This window comes from Sminthopsis crassicaudata, chromosome 5 (assembly GCF_048593235.1).
Source record: "Sminthopsis crassicaudata isolate SCR6 chromosome 5, ASM4859323v1, whole genome shotgun sequence".
Classification (NCBI taxonomy): Eukaryota; Metazoa; Chordata; class Mammalia; order Dasyuromorphia; family Dasyuridae; genus Sminthopsis; species Sminthopsis crassicaudata.
In genome coordinates, this window is record NC_133621.1 from 88672614 (window position 1) to 88689758 (window position 17145).

The 17145-nt window shown below is 33.8% G+C and overlaps 1 protein-coding gene across 3 annotated transcripts in view; it reads right to left on the minus strand.

Moving 5' to 3' along the window:
* The window catches only part of ACTR3B (actin related protein 3B), an 82705-nt gene that overhangs the window by 22304 nt on the left and 43256 nt on the right, over positions 1 to 17145 (minus strand). For 2 of the 3 annotated variants that reach the window (XM_074267407.1, XM_074267409.1), the window contains exons 7-9: positions 16179 to 16322; positions 9961 to 10134; positions 5456 to 5548 (exon numbers count right to left, since the gene is read on the minus strand). In XM_074267407.1, coding sequence (XP_074123508.1) covers positions 5456 to 5548; positions 9961 to 10134; positions 16179 to 16322 — 411 coding nt within the window. The remainder of the gene's footprint in view (positions 1 to 5455; positions 5549 to 9960; positions 10135 to 16178; positions 16323 to 17145) is intronic. The other variant, XM_074267408.1, reaches the window with a different exon arrangement.

The window sequence follows — 17145 nt, forward strand, 5'->3', positions numbered from 1 at the left end:
GATCACTCTACTCTACACAAGGCAAAAGGTTTATCATCACATGTTCACTTTTGTCTCAAAATCTTCTAATCCTTTCTACCAAATTACAACTCTTTTTTCAAATCCCAATTCAAGTTTTACTTTTTTTCCATGAAGTTTCCTCAGACTTTGTCCACTTAGTTCCAGTTATTCCAATACCACAGAACAGTTTATATTTCTTTCTGTACAATGTAAACGAATTTTTTATGTTTTATTCCTATGATATGTTACAGATTAGAACTGTGTTAGATGACTTCTCATTACATCATCATTCTCATTTGTCATGTTGAGAACAGAACACTCTCATTACTACAAAGTCCTCAAGGGAAAGGGCAGTGTGTACTGTTCATTGCAACTAGGTATTAAGATAATAGGCTCAATATAGGTTAAAATTCTGACTCTAACTCCAGGTGAGAGTTATATAAACTGATACTAAGTGAAATGAACAGAACCAGATCATTGTGATGCAGTTAGTGGCGGTGCAGAGTTGTGGGAATCCCCTTTTTTGGTCAGAGGTGCAGTTCCAACGTAAAAGAATTCACGAACCTGAAATATTAATGGCAAAAAAGGAAGTTTTATTGGCACTGAGAAGTCAGCTTTGCTAGGAAGGCAGACTTCTGAGTGGCAAAGTTCTGTTAGGGAAATAAAGGTTAGCACTGAGAAAAGAATGTCTTCACAGAGGGCAAGAATCCTAGTAGGCAGCTGGGCCAAGAGATCCCTTGGCAAAAGCATATTCCTACTCTAGACTTCTGCAAAGAAATGAGTTTAAAATTGCCTTTTTTGTAAGAGATCTAAGACTGAGGTTTCAATTGAATGAGATTCCTTCAATGTTGTCACTGCCCCAAGGCCTAGATTTCCAGTTGAATGAGACCACTTAAGTTCCAGTTATCAGGAGTGGTCCTGAACTAGTTTTCAACTCAATAGAGGGTGCAGCTAGTCACCACTAAGATAACAGAATGAAACCACTTATCTTGATTCCCTGAGGTGAGCCTCTCCCAGAGGAGAGTTAGAATTCACCCCCATGACTTTCCCCCTCATAGTCAGGGAGGAGAGTTTCATGGTTTCCCGGGTCAATTGTACACAGCAACAGAAAGATTATACAATGATTGATTCTGATGAACATGGCTCTTTTTAACAGTGAGATGATTCAGGCTAGTTCTATATGATCTTGTGATGAGAGCCATTTGCATCCAGAGAGAGAACTGTGGGGACTCAGTGTGGGTCACAACATAGAATTTTCACTTCTTTTGTTGTTGTTTGTGTGTTTTATTTTCTTTCTCATTTTTTTTCTTTTGGATCTGATTCTTCTTGTGCAGCAAGATAATTTTACAAATATGTATGCCTATACTGGATTTATATATATTTTTACCATGTTTAACATATATTGGATTACTGGCCATCTAGGAGAGGGGGTGGAGGGCAGGGAGGGAAATTGGAACACAAGATTGCAAGGGTCAATAGTGAAAAATTATCCTTGCATATGTTTGAAAATAACAAAAAAGATAACCAAAAAAAAAAAAAAAAAGCTTCAATAAAAATAAAATTCTGACTCTACTAGGTATGACTCTGAACAAATTATTCTCTGGTTTCAGTTTCCTAAATTCTAAAATAAGGAAGCTGAACCAGACAATCTAGGTAAAGTCCCTTCCAGCTCCAAATATATCATTTTATGACCTGTCCATACTGTCACATTATGGACTAAAGGAACTATATTACAAGTAACACAGGACATTTTCCAATGAATTAAGTGAAAGTTCTGAGGAGAAAAAGTTTATGATCAACATTTAAATGTGGATAGGCAAGTGATGAGGATGAACCTCTGAAAGAGGAGAACTGCCCCTTCAGAGCAGTTAAGTGGTCCCATTCAATTGGATATCGTGGCCAGGGACACAGTTGAACTCTCTATTGAGTTGAAGATTAGTCCAGAACCACTCTCAGTAGCTCAAACTCCCAAGATAAGTTCTCTTTTCAAATAGAGATCTAGGCCCAAGGCATTGTCAACCCTGATTCCCAATTAAGTAATCTCATTCAATTTTGAATTGAATTGAAGCCCCAGACAGTTAATAAAAGACAATTCTGAAAGTGAATCTTCCACAGAAGTCCTAAACAGGATCATGTTTAACAAGGAAGCTGTCTTCTTGTAAGCTGTCCTACCAGGACTTTTAGCCCACTGGTGAAGATAATCTCTTTTCAGTGTTAACCTTTGCTATCTTCCTAACAGGACCTTACCCACTAAGAAGTCTATCTTCCTAGCAAGCTGGCCTCTCAGTGCCAATAAATCCCTTTTTACCACACAGATTTCCAGTTTCTGAATGCTTTTGGAAGGGACCTGAGCCTCAGACCAGAGGGGATTTCCCACCCAAATTCTCACACCTCATCACAACTACCACTAAACTCATCATTTGCATCTTATCACAACTTCATTTCATTTGGAATACTATTGAAAAAAAAATTTTTAATGGTATATGCTTCAACCTCACACAAATTCTGCCTTTGTCACCTACTTGAAAAGCTTAGTTTAAATTAAGTACCGAACCATAGAATTATAGGATTCATCACTTGGTCTTAGTATGGAGCAAACAACTCAAAGGATTTGTAAAGCCTTTATTGATGGGACCCTGAATATTGTTTTGGACAAGAGAACAATTCTAAAGAATTGTTCCCTGAGGAAAGCAGGCAGAAGGTTCTGTTAGAGATCAGTTTAGCTCTGTGGTCCCAGCTTTTGAAGAGGTGGAGACCCACCCTCTGTAGAGGTTTGGAGCAGTCTCACCTTGCCATGTCCTGTCAGGAATTCCAATCATGTCCTTGAAACTAAAATTTCACTATAAAACCATTTATGGCCCATGACTTTGAGGCTACCTTCCTTTGGATCAGCCAGTCATGGCACTCTGCCTCATGGTGTCTTTCTTCTTAATCCTGCCCCCACCCCATACCTCATGGTATCTCCCCTAACTCTACTAGGCTTCCCAACCCCACTTCTCCTTACAGCTAACTGACTCTCAGGGTGCTGAGTCCCAATCAGGATTTAGCCTGCCAAAAGGCATGTCCCAACTTCATGCTCTCTTTCTCAAGTTCCACTGAGGAACTTGTCTTTCATCTGCTTTCCCACTCTATTTCATATTTACCATTTCCAGTGTCTACTGTATCCCTTCATTTTGTCTGTAACCTATTTCCTCTAAATAAACTTTTTGCCAGGGAGAAAAACCACTGTGAATTCTTCATATGGATTGAACCCCAATTTTTGGTGCCTGCCATTATTTGGTGACAAACTCCACACCATAGGTTACATCATTTATTACCTCAGTTTAAATTAGGTAGCTATGAGATCTATCCCAGCAAATATTAAAAAAAGAAGTATGGCTAAACTACTTGTCAGAACTTTATCCTTTTATTTGACTATAATATTGACTTAATTTTCTTACTATAAGTTTTAAAAGAATTACTACAGAAAGAAATTTAGGAAGAAAACACTGCTAGAACATTACTTATTCAAAAGTCCAATTAGGAACAAAGAAGCTAACAATTATTGTCTAATTCTAATATAAACAAAAGCTTATAAAACCATAAAAAATACAAGTTCAAATTATAATTAGAATATATAGGAAAATTGTAAAAAACATAATTATTTTTACCTTTTAGTTACATGTGTATGCCCATAATCCAATTTAAAATACAACTTTTCAGACAAAACAATAATGGAAAGTAATGTTCCTTATTTGCTATACTAAATAATTTCCAAATACAAAAGTCCTTTTCTATTTTGACTTCATTTACTGTAATAGGTAGTTAGGTAGTAAAGTGGATAGAAAACTGGACATTCAAATAAAAAGACCTGAATTCAAATTTTTCTTAAGGAGTATTTCTCTCAATTATATATATTTATATCTTCCAAGATATGTCATAGTTCTTTTAGAACTGTGTTAGGTGACTGTTTTATTACTCTGATTACTACAATTTCTTCAAGGAAGGGAGATAACTGGTTTCCCCTAGGCAAGTGACATTTAACCTTTATTAGTCTATTTTTTCATCTGTAATATGAGAATAAGAGCACTTATCTAAAAAGAGTTCTTATGAGGTATTTATAAAATGTTTAAAGTGCTATATAAAATGAGCTAGTATTATTACATTATTCCTCCCCCCAAAATTATACTCTTTAATTATAAGTGTGATCACCCTTTTATATATAATATATACCCTTATATATATAATATAATATCTATATAAGTCAGTGATAATCCACTGATTATCAATCCACTTAAAAAGTGATTAATTTTTCTTTTTTTTTTTCTTTATCATGGTTTTTCCCTTTTGATCTGATTTTTATTGCACAATATGATAGATATGGAAATTGTTTTTAAAAATTGCACATATGGGCTTAATACTTCCTGGCTGTGTGACCCTGGGCAAGTCACTTAACCCCAACTACCTCAGCAAAAACAAACAAACAAATAAAAATTTGCACATATGTAACCTATAACAAAAATTGCTTGTTGACTTGGGGAAGGGGGAAGTAAGGGAAGGAGAGAAAAAAATTTTGAATACAAGTATAACAAAAATGAATGTTGAAAACTATTTTTATATGTACTTGGGAAAATAAAATACTGTTTTTAAAGACTGAATGATTAACTTTGTCAGGTAAAAATACTTCTTAATTGAATTAGTCAAACAAAACAAGAATATGAACAGGACTTTGTACAGATCTTTGAATCAATCAGTGTCCATGTATAAGAGATTTGTTCATATGTTAAGATACGAGCATATATTTGAAAGAAACTATCTCAGGAGAACTAAATATAGAGATTCTATACATCTAGATTCAAGAGGATAGAGTAAACATGATCTTTTAGTACACCTTTGAAAAGTTAAGGTAGGATTGGGCTGTGGCAGATAACACTTCTATCAAGGAGAGTCCATTGTTCTAATGGCATGTCAGAGCAAAAGCCCCAGATAAAGGAAATCCTCTTTACAGGCTGTTTTTTTACTTAACTTTCCTTACCAATATCTACTTATTTACAGACACTATAATAGAATCTGCTATTTTATTTTCCAAACATTTCCAGTAAAGTCAACCTCAAAAAGGCCAAGGCTTAACTAAAAAATAAATATTAAATAAATATAAAACTAAATATAAATATAAAATTAGGCAGAGAGCCCAACCATTTGGAATTTTCCTAACTAGAATTCAAAGTAATTGTAGCTGAACTTTCTAGAACTTTCTACCTTAAAATAAATTCCCTAAACTGAAAAATGAAACATATGCATCTCAGGAGTAATTAAATCACCTCCTGAGCTTAAAACAAGTTCATTATTGTAACCAAGTGTTATGTAAGATTAATAGTTTTAATGGTATGCAGCATTTATATTTGTAAACATCCTAATAATTTCCATCTTTAAATCTCCTCCTGAAACCAAAGCATCTTACCCAAGCAGGTTTTACCTTATACAGTGGACGACGAACATCAATGGGACAGTTCTGAATAACTTCATCAACTACATCTGAAATGGACTCCATGAAATCTGGATTAGCAAACTAAAAAACGAATATAAGAAAATTTACATTATTGTTTCAGAAAAAATAAAAGAACAAAAAAATTCTCAAGAAAAGTACTCAATGATTTATATTAGGAAGAGAATGGATGAAACATCAAATTAAGCCCTAATTATATGTGAGTAATGTAAATAAAAAGTTGGCTTCCTCAAAGGATAAAATATGGGAATTTAGAACAGAATTTAAAAAGACAGATCAACAATGCATCATGAATAAGTAATGAGTCACCTTAATAAGAGAAATTAAAATATAAGTAACCTGAATAGGTAGCATTTCTTATAATATTTGTGGAGTATTAATATTATAAAACAATCGCTAAAACTGTGTCCAATAAAAGACTAGTGAAAAACTAGGTTAATAGGCTAAGAATTTTTTTTTCATTTTAGAGAGAAGCATTTTTAAATAGAAAAGCATTAATAGGTAGAATTAGCATTATCAAGAGAGGTAGTATATAGGAAAGGACAGAGTAGTGGAAATGAAGTCAAGATCTGAGTTCAAAATATCATTTCACAAAAATCCCAATTTTCTGTTCCTAGATAAGTCACCTTTCTCAACTTCTACTTCCTTATCTGTAAAGCGGAAATGAATCCACAAGCTTGAGCCATTCCCCAATTGACAAATGATCAAGGACATGAAAAGGAGGTTTTCAGAGGAAAAAATCAAAACCATTAATAAAATAATGATAAATGCAAATTAAAACAAATCTGAGTTGTATATCAAATTGCTTAAGATGACAGGGAAGGGAAATGACAAATATTGGAGTAGATGTAAAAAAATAGGCTTGTTAATGAATCATTACTGATGGAATTAGGAACTAGTACAACCACTCTGAAAAACAATCTGAAACTATGTACAAAAAGATATAACACTGTGCATACTTTTTGATCTAGAATACCACTACTGGATCTATAATCTAAAGAAATTGGGGTAGCTAGTTGGTGTAGTAGATAAGAGTACAACAGCTCTTTTAGGGAGGATGACAAAAAAATTAGACATTGGGAGGATATCCATCAATTGGAAAATGGCTGAACAAATTATGGTATATGAATGTGATGGAATGCTATTGTGCTCTAAAAAATGATAAAGGGGATGGTTTCTGAAAAATCAAGGAAGATTCATATGAATTTATGCAAAATTAAATGAGCAGAACTAAAAATAATCTATGTAGCAACAGTATTATTGTTAAGGATAATCCGCTGTGAAAAGTTTAGTAACTCATAACCCACAATAACTTCAAAGGATTTATGATGTAAAGGACTATAAACTTCCAGATAGAAAACTGGTAGGTTCAGAGTATAATCTGAAACATGTTTTTCTTTTTTTTCCCCTTTTCCTTCAATACTCTTTTGTTCCTCAAACATGGTTAATATAGAATTATGTTTTGCTTGGCTTCATATATGTGATGGGTATTGTATTTTCTTGTATTCTCAATGAGTGGAAAATAAATTGGAGGTTGGGAGAGACTTTGGACTTGAAAAGAAAATACAATTGAATTTTTTAAAAAATCAATCAACATGTTTTATTAAATGCCTATTATGTTCAAGGCACTGTTGTCAGGTTTAGAAAATAGACCCTAGGAACACAAAGACAAAGACAAAATAGAATGTACTTCAGGGTCTTGTCCTGGGATCCTGTTTTCTTCCCTCTTAAACCTCTTCACCCTCTAAACCCTGTATCAGTGATCTCATCAGCTCTCATGCATTCAATTATAATTTTTAAGCAGATAACTCCCAAACCCATGTATCCAGCCTCTCTCTCTCCTCATTTGCATTCCTGAAGATCCAACTGCCTTCTGGACATCTCCAACTTGATGCTTTATAAGTATCTCACACTCAAATATGTTCAAAACCAAATTTGTCATCTTTCCCCCTAAACCCAATCCTCCTCCAAACTTTCCTATTTCTGTCAACACTACCATTTTTCTAGTCACCCACTATTTCAAGAAAGAGTAATCTATTCTTCATTATCCCCCATGACTTTATCATCACACCCACTATCAAATCTTGTCAATCCCACCTCTTCACCATCTTTCAAATCTTTCTATTCACATCACAACCATCCTAGTTTTCTCCTAAATTATTGTAGTAGTCTCTGAATTGGCTCCCAGCTTCCAAATACTGCCCTAATTAATCCATTTTCCACCCAGCTCTGATAGGCAGAGGATGATAAAACAGGAAGAAGGCCCATCTAGCCTAGCCCCTTCATTTTACAAATGACGAAATGAAGTGCAGAGAAGTAAAATGATTTGGTCCTCGGTTACACAGACAGTAAGTGACAGAGCTAGGATTCAAACCCAGGTTCCCCTCGAGTGCCATGGTCTTTACACTATATCACAAATCTGATCATACCATAATCTTACACAAGAAGATTTAATGGCTCCCCAATATTTTTGGAATAAAAGACAAACTGTCATTTAAGGTTCTTCCCATTTGTTCACATATTATTCTTTCTCCAGTATTCGATATTCTAGCAAAACTGGCCAGAACTCCTGCTCTCATGCCTTTACATAGGCCATTCCCCCCATGGCTGGAATGTTCTTTTTATCATGTCCAGGGGGAAATGGCCTGCTGTCCTGACCAGTGACCACTATTTGAGGCAAATCACATCCATGGTTCACTTCATACCCTATTCACTGGTTATCTCCTCCACAGTCTTTCCAACCTACCTTACTACTGCATCTATTTTCCTCTCTTACTTCCCATACATTCCACTCTTTTGTAGAAGCACGAATCAACTTTGCCTTTGTTCTTGGATGAAATATATAAATCTAATCTCCACCATCACAACCCCACTGAACATCTTTGTATATTTCAGAATAAAAGTGCCCTTCCCAGGTCACAATTCTCTTGTGTGTTTTGTCTCCCTTATTAGAATGCAAGCAGTTTGAGACTAAGGGCTGTCGCTGCTTTTTGTATTTATATTCCCATTAATTAAACAAATTATATCCATTGTTTAAACAAATTAGGGAGCCAAAAGGATCACAAAAGATAAAGTGGACAATTCTGATTCTATAAAATATTAGTTTTTTAAATAAAGCTAATATTAAACCAGAAGAAAAATAAGTCAATGAGAAAAATCTTTGCAGCAAGTTTTTATGACAAAAATCTCATTTCTAATATATGTAGGGAACTGACTCAAATTTTTAAGAGTAATTGATAAATGATCAAAGGATATATGATTAGGCACTCTACTTTTCAGTAATGCTGGCTTACTTAAAAGTTCCTTGGATGTATCACTGCATTTCCCATCTCTACTATACTTGGCTGTCCTTCATGCCTGAAATGTCCTCCCACCCCCTCTAACTTTCCTGGCTTCCCTCAAGATTCAACTCAAATGCTGCCTTTCCTAGTCAATCCAGATCCTGGTATCTTATCCTCTCAAAATGTCTTCTATTCATTCTGTATCTATTTTCTATGTACCCTCTTATTTTCATGTAGTTTCCTTCGTTAGAATGTAAGCTTTTTGAGGGCAGGAATTGGTTTATCTTTCTTTGTATCACCAGCACTTAGCACAGTACCTGGTATATGGAAAGTACTTAATAATTATTTATTGACAAGCTGATTTACTGGGAGTACCAGGTAAGACCTCAAGAAAAAAGTGGTGTTTTAGTTGAATTTTAAAGAAACTCCAAGGGGCAGAAGTGAGGAGGGAAAGCATCCCAGACATGGAATGCCAAGATATGGAAACAGAAAATGGAATGTCACATGTAAGGAACAGTAAGAAAGCTAGTTTAACTGGATTGTAAAGTACCCATAAAGGAATATTATATAATAAATTACAAAAGGATGGGACCAGGTTTTCATAATCTGACTAAATGCAAACAGAGGAATTTATATTTGGTGCTAGAGATAATAGGAATCCTTTGGTATTTGAGGAAGGGGATAGTGACATGATCAGCACTTCATTCTAGGAAACTTACTTTGTTGGTGATACCTATACTGCCTATCTCATAAAGTTATTAAAATAATGTATGTGAAAAAATTCTATATATTATAAATGATGACATATGTACAGCATATTCTATTAACAGATGACATTTCTATAGCCTTTCAAGGTTTATTTATACTTTTTTCCCAGCAATTCTATAAGGTAAATACTATTATTTTGTAGATAAAGAGACAGAAACTCAGAATAATAAAATGACTTGCCTAAGAATAAATAATTAAGTGCTGGTCAGAACTAGAATGCAGATTTCCTGATTCCTAGACTACTGTTCCTTCTACTGTAGTAGACGTGTATACGTTTGAGGTGATTTTGCACATGTAGGTATAACAAGCCTTCACCAGATACCCAACTTTCTCCATTTGACACTTTGTTGAACATTTCTCTTTTCACAGTAGGTGGTGCTATTGCTCCAAATAACACAATGTACAGCTCATACAAAAAATTCTTACCTCTGGATGAAAGAAAATTTCAGGTCCAAGGAATCTTTCATAACCAACATCTATAATAAATTTCTTCTGGTTGATTGCATTGATGCCTGTATACTGTTTGATCCATTTTCGTGAGTCTATATCATACTTAGCAAATTCTTTAACTATGTCAGGGCAGATATAACAGTACTTCTCCTGTATAAAATATGAAGATCACCAGACATTAAGGACTAAAGTATAGTCCAATCAAAAAATGCAATACCACTAGGCAGCAACCAAATCTCTAACATGCAACCTATGACTAACAAAAAAATCAAAGGCTATAATAATTATCACCATATATTGTATTTAAAGATATTCCTTACAGTAATTTATCCAGTGCATAGGAATAATAGTCTGATATTCAACCAGCAAACTTTATGATAGCAAGTATCCTTTGATTTGTAGCTTGACCCTATAATTTTAGTTTAATGCCTCTATCCATCTGAGAATGCTGTCATGGAATTTGGTATCATTTCAAAGTACTGTTTCAACTATCCACATTACTGTGTCTCACTTTAGCTTCCCACACATCAAATGTTTAGATATCACTCTGTCATCGATTTTTCCAGTAGCAGCAAGCATTCCTTCCATGATGAAGATTGGTTGGAATCCAGCACTTCTTTGTTGGTGGTCTTGTCTGTTCACTATCATTCACAGAGGGCACCAATCAAACTATGACAGGTATAACATCTAGAGCATGGGTATATCTGAATATACTTTTGTCCTGATGTAGATTCTGCTCACACACTGCCTTCCAAACTCCCTGTTTTCTTGGCTATGTTTTCCAATACCTTGTCAATTAGTATCTTTGCAATCAGATAACAAATTGTTTCAGTAACAGAATTTGATAACAGGTTTAAAGCTTTACATTCTCAATAAAAAATTGGCCACATACTGAGTTTCCTAGGAAAAGGCTTACATATGAATTTTAACATGGTTTCTAGAATATGTAAAAAATCATCAGAAAGACATTCTTGAAGAATCTTCACCAACTGGATTTAAAATGTTTTAAAGTTTCAGAACTACCAACTAGTAGAATATAAGCATCTTGAGGGTAGGAACTATTTTTATTTTTATCTTTATATCTCCAGTGTCTGGATCAAGGTTGCAGTTTATTAAATTGAATTGAACTAAATCAGTTTCTCATGACATCCCAACCATCAAAAGGCCAGCACAAAAATGGTATTATCTTTAGATGGTGCTAAAAACCTTACAAAAGTTTATCAACTACTTACAGACATACATTTGTGTGTTACATTGTAATGAGGATTCTTTTTTTAGTATGATAAACTAGATTACCATTGAAATTCTTTGCAACTCTATGATTGTATGATTCTGAGTTTCAATTTGATGCAAATAGGATGGTTACATGAATAAATTTTAGTGATAATATTTTTTCTATTTTAATATGAAATTATGTTTTAAACATTAATTATATGGAGGGAGGTATGAAAAATTTTCTTAATTACCTTTATTTGCTTCTAAATTTACCTGATTCCAATGCTATATACCCTATCAATTATAATCTATAAGTGTTACTTTTAAGGGTGTTCGTCCCTTCTTTTCTCTATTACAATGAAAGATTTAGAAGGCATAAATAAAATTTTAATTTGAAAACAGAACAAAATATATGCTACACTACCCCAGACATACATCCTAAGAGTATTTCTAATCCCAGAGATCTCTCCATCTCCTCCCCAGAAAAACCCCTTACAAATTCCAAAAATTATAAACTCTGTCAATTTGCCCAACTCCCCAAATATTCCCATGACAAAATCAGTTTGGGAACCATAATATGAAGGTAGAGGTAGGAGGTTCAAAATAAAACACAAGAATTTTAATTAATTTAATTATTTAATTTATTTAATCTTTTATTTAATTAATTATTTTTTCACCTAATTAAAGATTAAGAGAAATTATTATTTGAGTCACATTTTAAAACAATTGTGAAAGTGAAATCCACATTAAGCTTTATGTAATTACTCTTCTAGAGTGAATTTTCTTTTCAGTTAAATACGCTAAATGCAACTGGTTTTCTATCTGATAAGGGCTATTTTACTTTCCAATTTGTATCTCCAGTACCTAAGTACAGTGCCTTCAATTTAATTAGTAAGAGCTAAAAAAGTCAGTCAATAATAATTTAATAAGTATTTTCTATATGGCAAGCAAGTATATATAAAGGCAAAAGACAGTCTCTGTCCTCAGGGAGTTCACAGTTTAATGAGAGAGACATGAAAATAACTGTGTAAAACAAGGTATATATTTGGAAATTATCAACAGAAGGAAAAGAGTGCCCTTAAGGGCAATCAGGAAAGGTTTCCTGAAGGTGGAATTTTAGCAGAGTACTGAAAAGAGGGTGGTGGAACATTGGGGTACAGGCAGTGACAAAACAGAGTTAAGAGATGGAAAATTAAGATAGCCAATGTCACTAGGCTACAAGATTTAAGTGAAAGGAGAGACTATAGGGAACGAAGGGGACCAGATGTCACAAGGGAGAGAGTGCTGAACATCAAGTCAGGAAGACTCATTTTCCTATGTTCATCTAGCCTCAGCCTTTTAATAGCTATGTGACCTTGAGTTTGCCTCAGTTTCCCCATCTGTAAAATGAGCTGGAAAATGAAATGGAATTATTATGCCTGAACGCCCCAAAAGAAATTTCAAATGCCATATAGGAACCAAGAAGAATTTTCACTCCTCTGAAATTAAACCAAACTCTTACAGATGGGTCAAGAGCAAAGGAGCCTCTTGATGAGAGTGGGAGAGGATGACTGCCCCACCATCTATAAGTCCATGCCAATTTGAAACACTTGGTATCCAATTGAGTTTAGAACAGAAAGTGGGACGGGAAGAGAGTTAAGACTCTCAAGAGAAAAATGGTGACAGTAAGAGAACAATTAGCAGCCTCTATAAACTCAGATACCTTGGTCTAGACAAATTATGTCTTCTGATACTGAAAGACCACAGAATGTGGATTTAGAGCTGGAAAGGATTTTAGAGGTCATCCAGGACAATTGATTCACTTTACAAATAAGGAAATAAAGGTCTCTGAGATTAAATGACAACTTTTTTCTCTCTCTTTTTTTTTAACCATAAGTATTCTCTCTCTCATCTTTCCCCAAGCAGGAAAAAGCAAACTGAAGCAAAACAAAATTATAACTGATATGCTAAAATGCAAAGATTTTATCAACTACCATATCACCTACTACTGCCTTACAACTCTTGGTAACATTGTGCAACAGTTTTTCAGAAGGTTTCTGCTGAGGTTTGGTTTTATTTTTACTAATTATTAAGTAACAAAGAAATGAGAAATGAGTGAAATAAGGGATAGTCATGATATAACTAGCAATTTGGTGTTCCTGCTCTGAAGGAAACAGCGTGCCACTTCTGATTGCCCAAACTCCTTGAAGACTTTCTGGGCCAGCACTAAAAAATGGCCATTATTACAGTTCCAACATTGTAGCCAACACTTCTGAGATCTCCCAGCTAGAAATCACTCAAGAAAGTGGACTCTTGCCTTTAGAATAAGAATAGAAATAAATGTCTTTCTATCAACTCCTTCTTATTGAGGACCAATTGCCTAATGGCCCAAGAAGACTGCACCCAGAAGCCAAACCTCTAGGGATATTGATTATCTTGTTGATCAATGATTACGAAACTTCCACCTGGTCATAATCTCCCCACCCTGATAATTTTGAATTCCCACCTGTCATTATTCAAATTCATCCCTTTTTATCTGCTCTATTATTGTCATTCCTCATAAACCCTGCCTCTCATTCACCTCCAGTATCCTGCTCAAAAACTATCCACTCTTTTTCACGGCCTTGAAACGTGCACTCTCCAAAGGTAAAAATCTTTATCTTTCCTACTCCTTTTATCTTCAGGCTTACACTGAGACCTGGTTTTATCCTGAATAACACAGCTTCTTTGATGACTCTTTTCAGTACTGGTTGTTCCAGTATTTTCTCTCATTCCCCTAATTCACTGGTTGAGATGGAATTGGAAATATTCTTTGCTCCCCTTTGCCACTTCCAAGCTCTCCTGTCATCATAATTCAATAACTTCTTATTTGAGGTTCATTCAACCCATGGCTATCCTCCAATCAAAATTCTGTTAACTGCTGTGTACTGACTTCCAGGATATTCCCTCCTTTTTTTCCCTCAAAGAGCTCAATGTCTGGCTCTCTTTTTTAACTAATGCTCTTATACTAAGAGATTTCAACATAGATATTAATATTCCCTCAAATACCCTAACCTCTGAGTTCCTTAATTTATTAATTTCCTATGACCTACTTTTTTTCAGACACAGAGAGATGATCACAGCCCTGATTTTGTCATTATTCCATTAATACACTATTTTTATGTTTATGAACTCTGAAATTTATCTGAATAAAAATTATCCCCAGGTTCCCATAATTTTTACACAAGCAACTATGGAACTCTCCCATTCATGTGGAATTTCCAAAAACACAATTTGAGAAATCTAGGAAATTATAGTTACTCTTCTTCATTTATATTCTCAGTAACATCCCATGCTTTTTTTCTCCTCAAGGACAATCCTACTTTTGCTAATGGTGGATCAACAGCTGTTATTATCAATTCATATCCCGGGACTAATTGCCATAATAACCACCTATATCTGAATAATTTCATTTTGGGACTTTTTTTTGAGAAGCTAAGACAAAAGAAACTAAAGATTGTACATGCCAATATCTAAAGTCCCTTCCAGCTTAAGCTTCCTTTCTCAACTCCAACAATTATTCTTCCACCTTTGTTATGAATGAAAAAAAAATGTTTAAAGGGCTTCCTGTGTTTTTAAATAAGAAAAATTGAGTACTATATAAATTAATATTTTTCTTTAAAACTATTTTTGTTGTTTTCCCTTCCAAATAAAAGCTTTATTTTCAAAATACATGCAAAGATAATTTTCAACACACCCTTGTAAAACCTTGTGTTTAAAACTATTTTTATCTTTTTTTTAGCTATCTAAAAAGATGACACCTTTAAAAAGTGAGTCAGCAAAGAAAAATATCACACACTGGAATGCCAGCCTTACAATTAATTTTGTTTGAATGAGAGCTGACCAAAAAAACTATGTTCTTCAAATCTTATTATAAAAAGATTTTCTAAAATGTAGTAGATTCCTATTCCTCCCTTAATAATGAAGTCCAATGGACATAATCAATTCTTTTTGCAACGAATGTCAACACAGATAATTTTTGTGTAACAGTGGAAATGCCAGCAATTATGCAACATGGTAGAACATATATTAATTCCAGAAGTATTCTGAAAGTAAAAATACTTTGTTGAACTAAACATGATGTTAGCTTTTTTTTCCATTTGTCTTTTTCCTTAAATGTGCTGAAAAAAATCCCAATGAATTGAAAGTTATAATTTCATTAGGACTCATGTAGGTCAAGTTCCAATATGTGTGTTCTTATTCATACTAATGATTACAGTGTCCTGCTTCAAACTTGCACTACTAATTTTAGTTCCTTAATTTGATTTTTATTTAACACTCTAAAAGAATTCTTTTTAACTTCAGTTTAACCTGGAAAAGAAGCCAGGTAACGTATAGAAAACTGACCTACAAGCCAAGAAGACCTGAATTCAAGTCCTATCTCTTTAACAACTATCTCTGTGACTTTCAGAAAATCACTTAAACTTTTTTACCCTCATTTTAAAGCTTTTACTTTTAAATGTACTTAAGTCAGGTGATAAATTCAGTGCATCTATATATAACTTTCAATTCTTCTTCCTCCCCATTCTGTATTATTTCCATTAATAAGATTGATATTTGTGTAGCATACTTGCTTATTCCACTCTCTTAGGACTAAGAGGTAGTAAAGAGTAGAGAGGAGGGAGAGACAAGGCTAGAGCTTAGGATTCAGAACTCTGAGATACAGTTCAGAGAAGTTTAAGGCTACTAACTATTTTAAGTTTTGGGGTTTTTTCCTGGTCTAGCCTGGAACCCTGACCACCATTTAAAAATTTTTTGTAGAAAATACATTTTGAATTCCAAACAACAGACAGAAAAATAAATTTTTAGAATGCAAGCCACCTACACTTATTATTACTTATAGTTACTAAAAAATGGAAAATATAAGAGAAGCATAATTCAGAAGGAAAAATTATAAACCCCCCAAAACCCAAAACCCATCTCTGTCATCCCCAAACTGACCAATTTTACATTAATTTTACCTTAATGGCTTTTGCTGTCTCCAGTGATTGCTCAGGAGGAATTCCCACCTCCCTCTCCCTTAGGAGCTGTTGAATGAAATATGTAATATCTCTACCTGCAATAGGGATGTGTTTGATGCAGCTTCCAATTACATAACCTTCTGCCTAAGAGAAAAGAAATGACTTGGTTAAAAAAAAAATCCTTTTAAAGTTCTTCTATTCGATACACACGCTTAGTTTACTTAGTCATCAATCATTTACTAAACTCACACTATGTGCAAAGTATTATATTAGGTGCCTTAAAAATTATCTTATAAAAATTGTTTTATGAGCAAAACTAATTATAATTATAATTATTATAATCATAACCTGAGCCATTAAAAATATTTCCATTATGGATATTTAAACAAAAACTATGTAAGATATTCCATTACTTACAAGATAAAATATCCAGCATATATAAGTTTTTTTCTTATTAAAAATAAAAGTGTTCTGCTTTAAAAATGTTAATTCAATTGACTGTACATCTACTATTGATTATACTTGATATAGTTGAGAAGCCACTATATTTAGGAAAAATCCTGGGTTCTAGCTTCGAACTAAAACTCTTACTACTTATTTTACCTTTCTGAGATTCAGTTTCTTCTGCTATAAAAATGGAATAGTAGTCCTTAAATTATCTAGTTCACAAGGTTGTTTCAGGAATCAAATGAGATATGGTATGATGAAGTTTTATAAATTATTATAGAAATATGAGCAATTATTATTAATAATAACAAAACTGATAACAATCATTCAAAATATAAATAACCCCAAATACTAAGAAATGATGTTTTCTATTTAAAACAATGAGTCAATGTTACCTTAAGCTTTTTTTGGTTGGTTTTTTTCCAATCATGTCTGACTCTTCATACCATTTGGGGTTTTCTTGGCAAATATACTGGAATAGTTTGCCATTTCCTTCCCTAGCTTATTTCACAGATGAGAA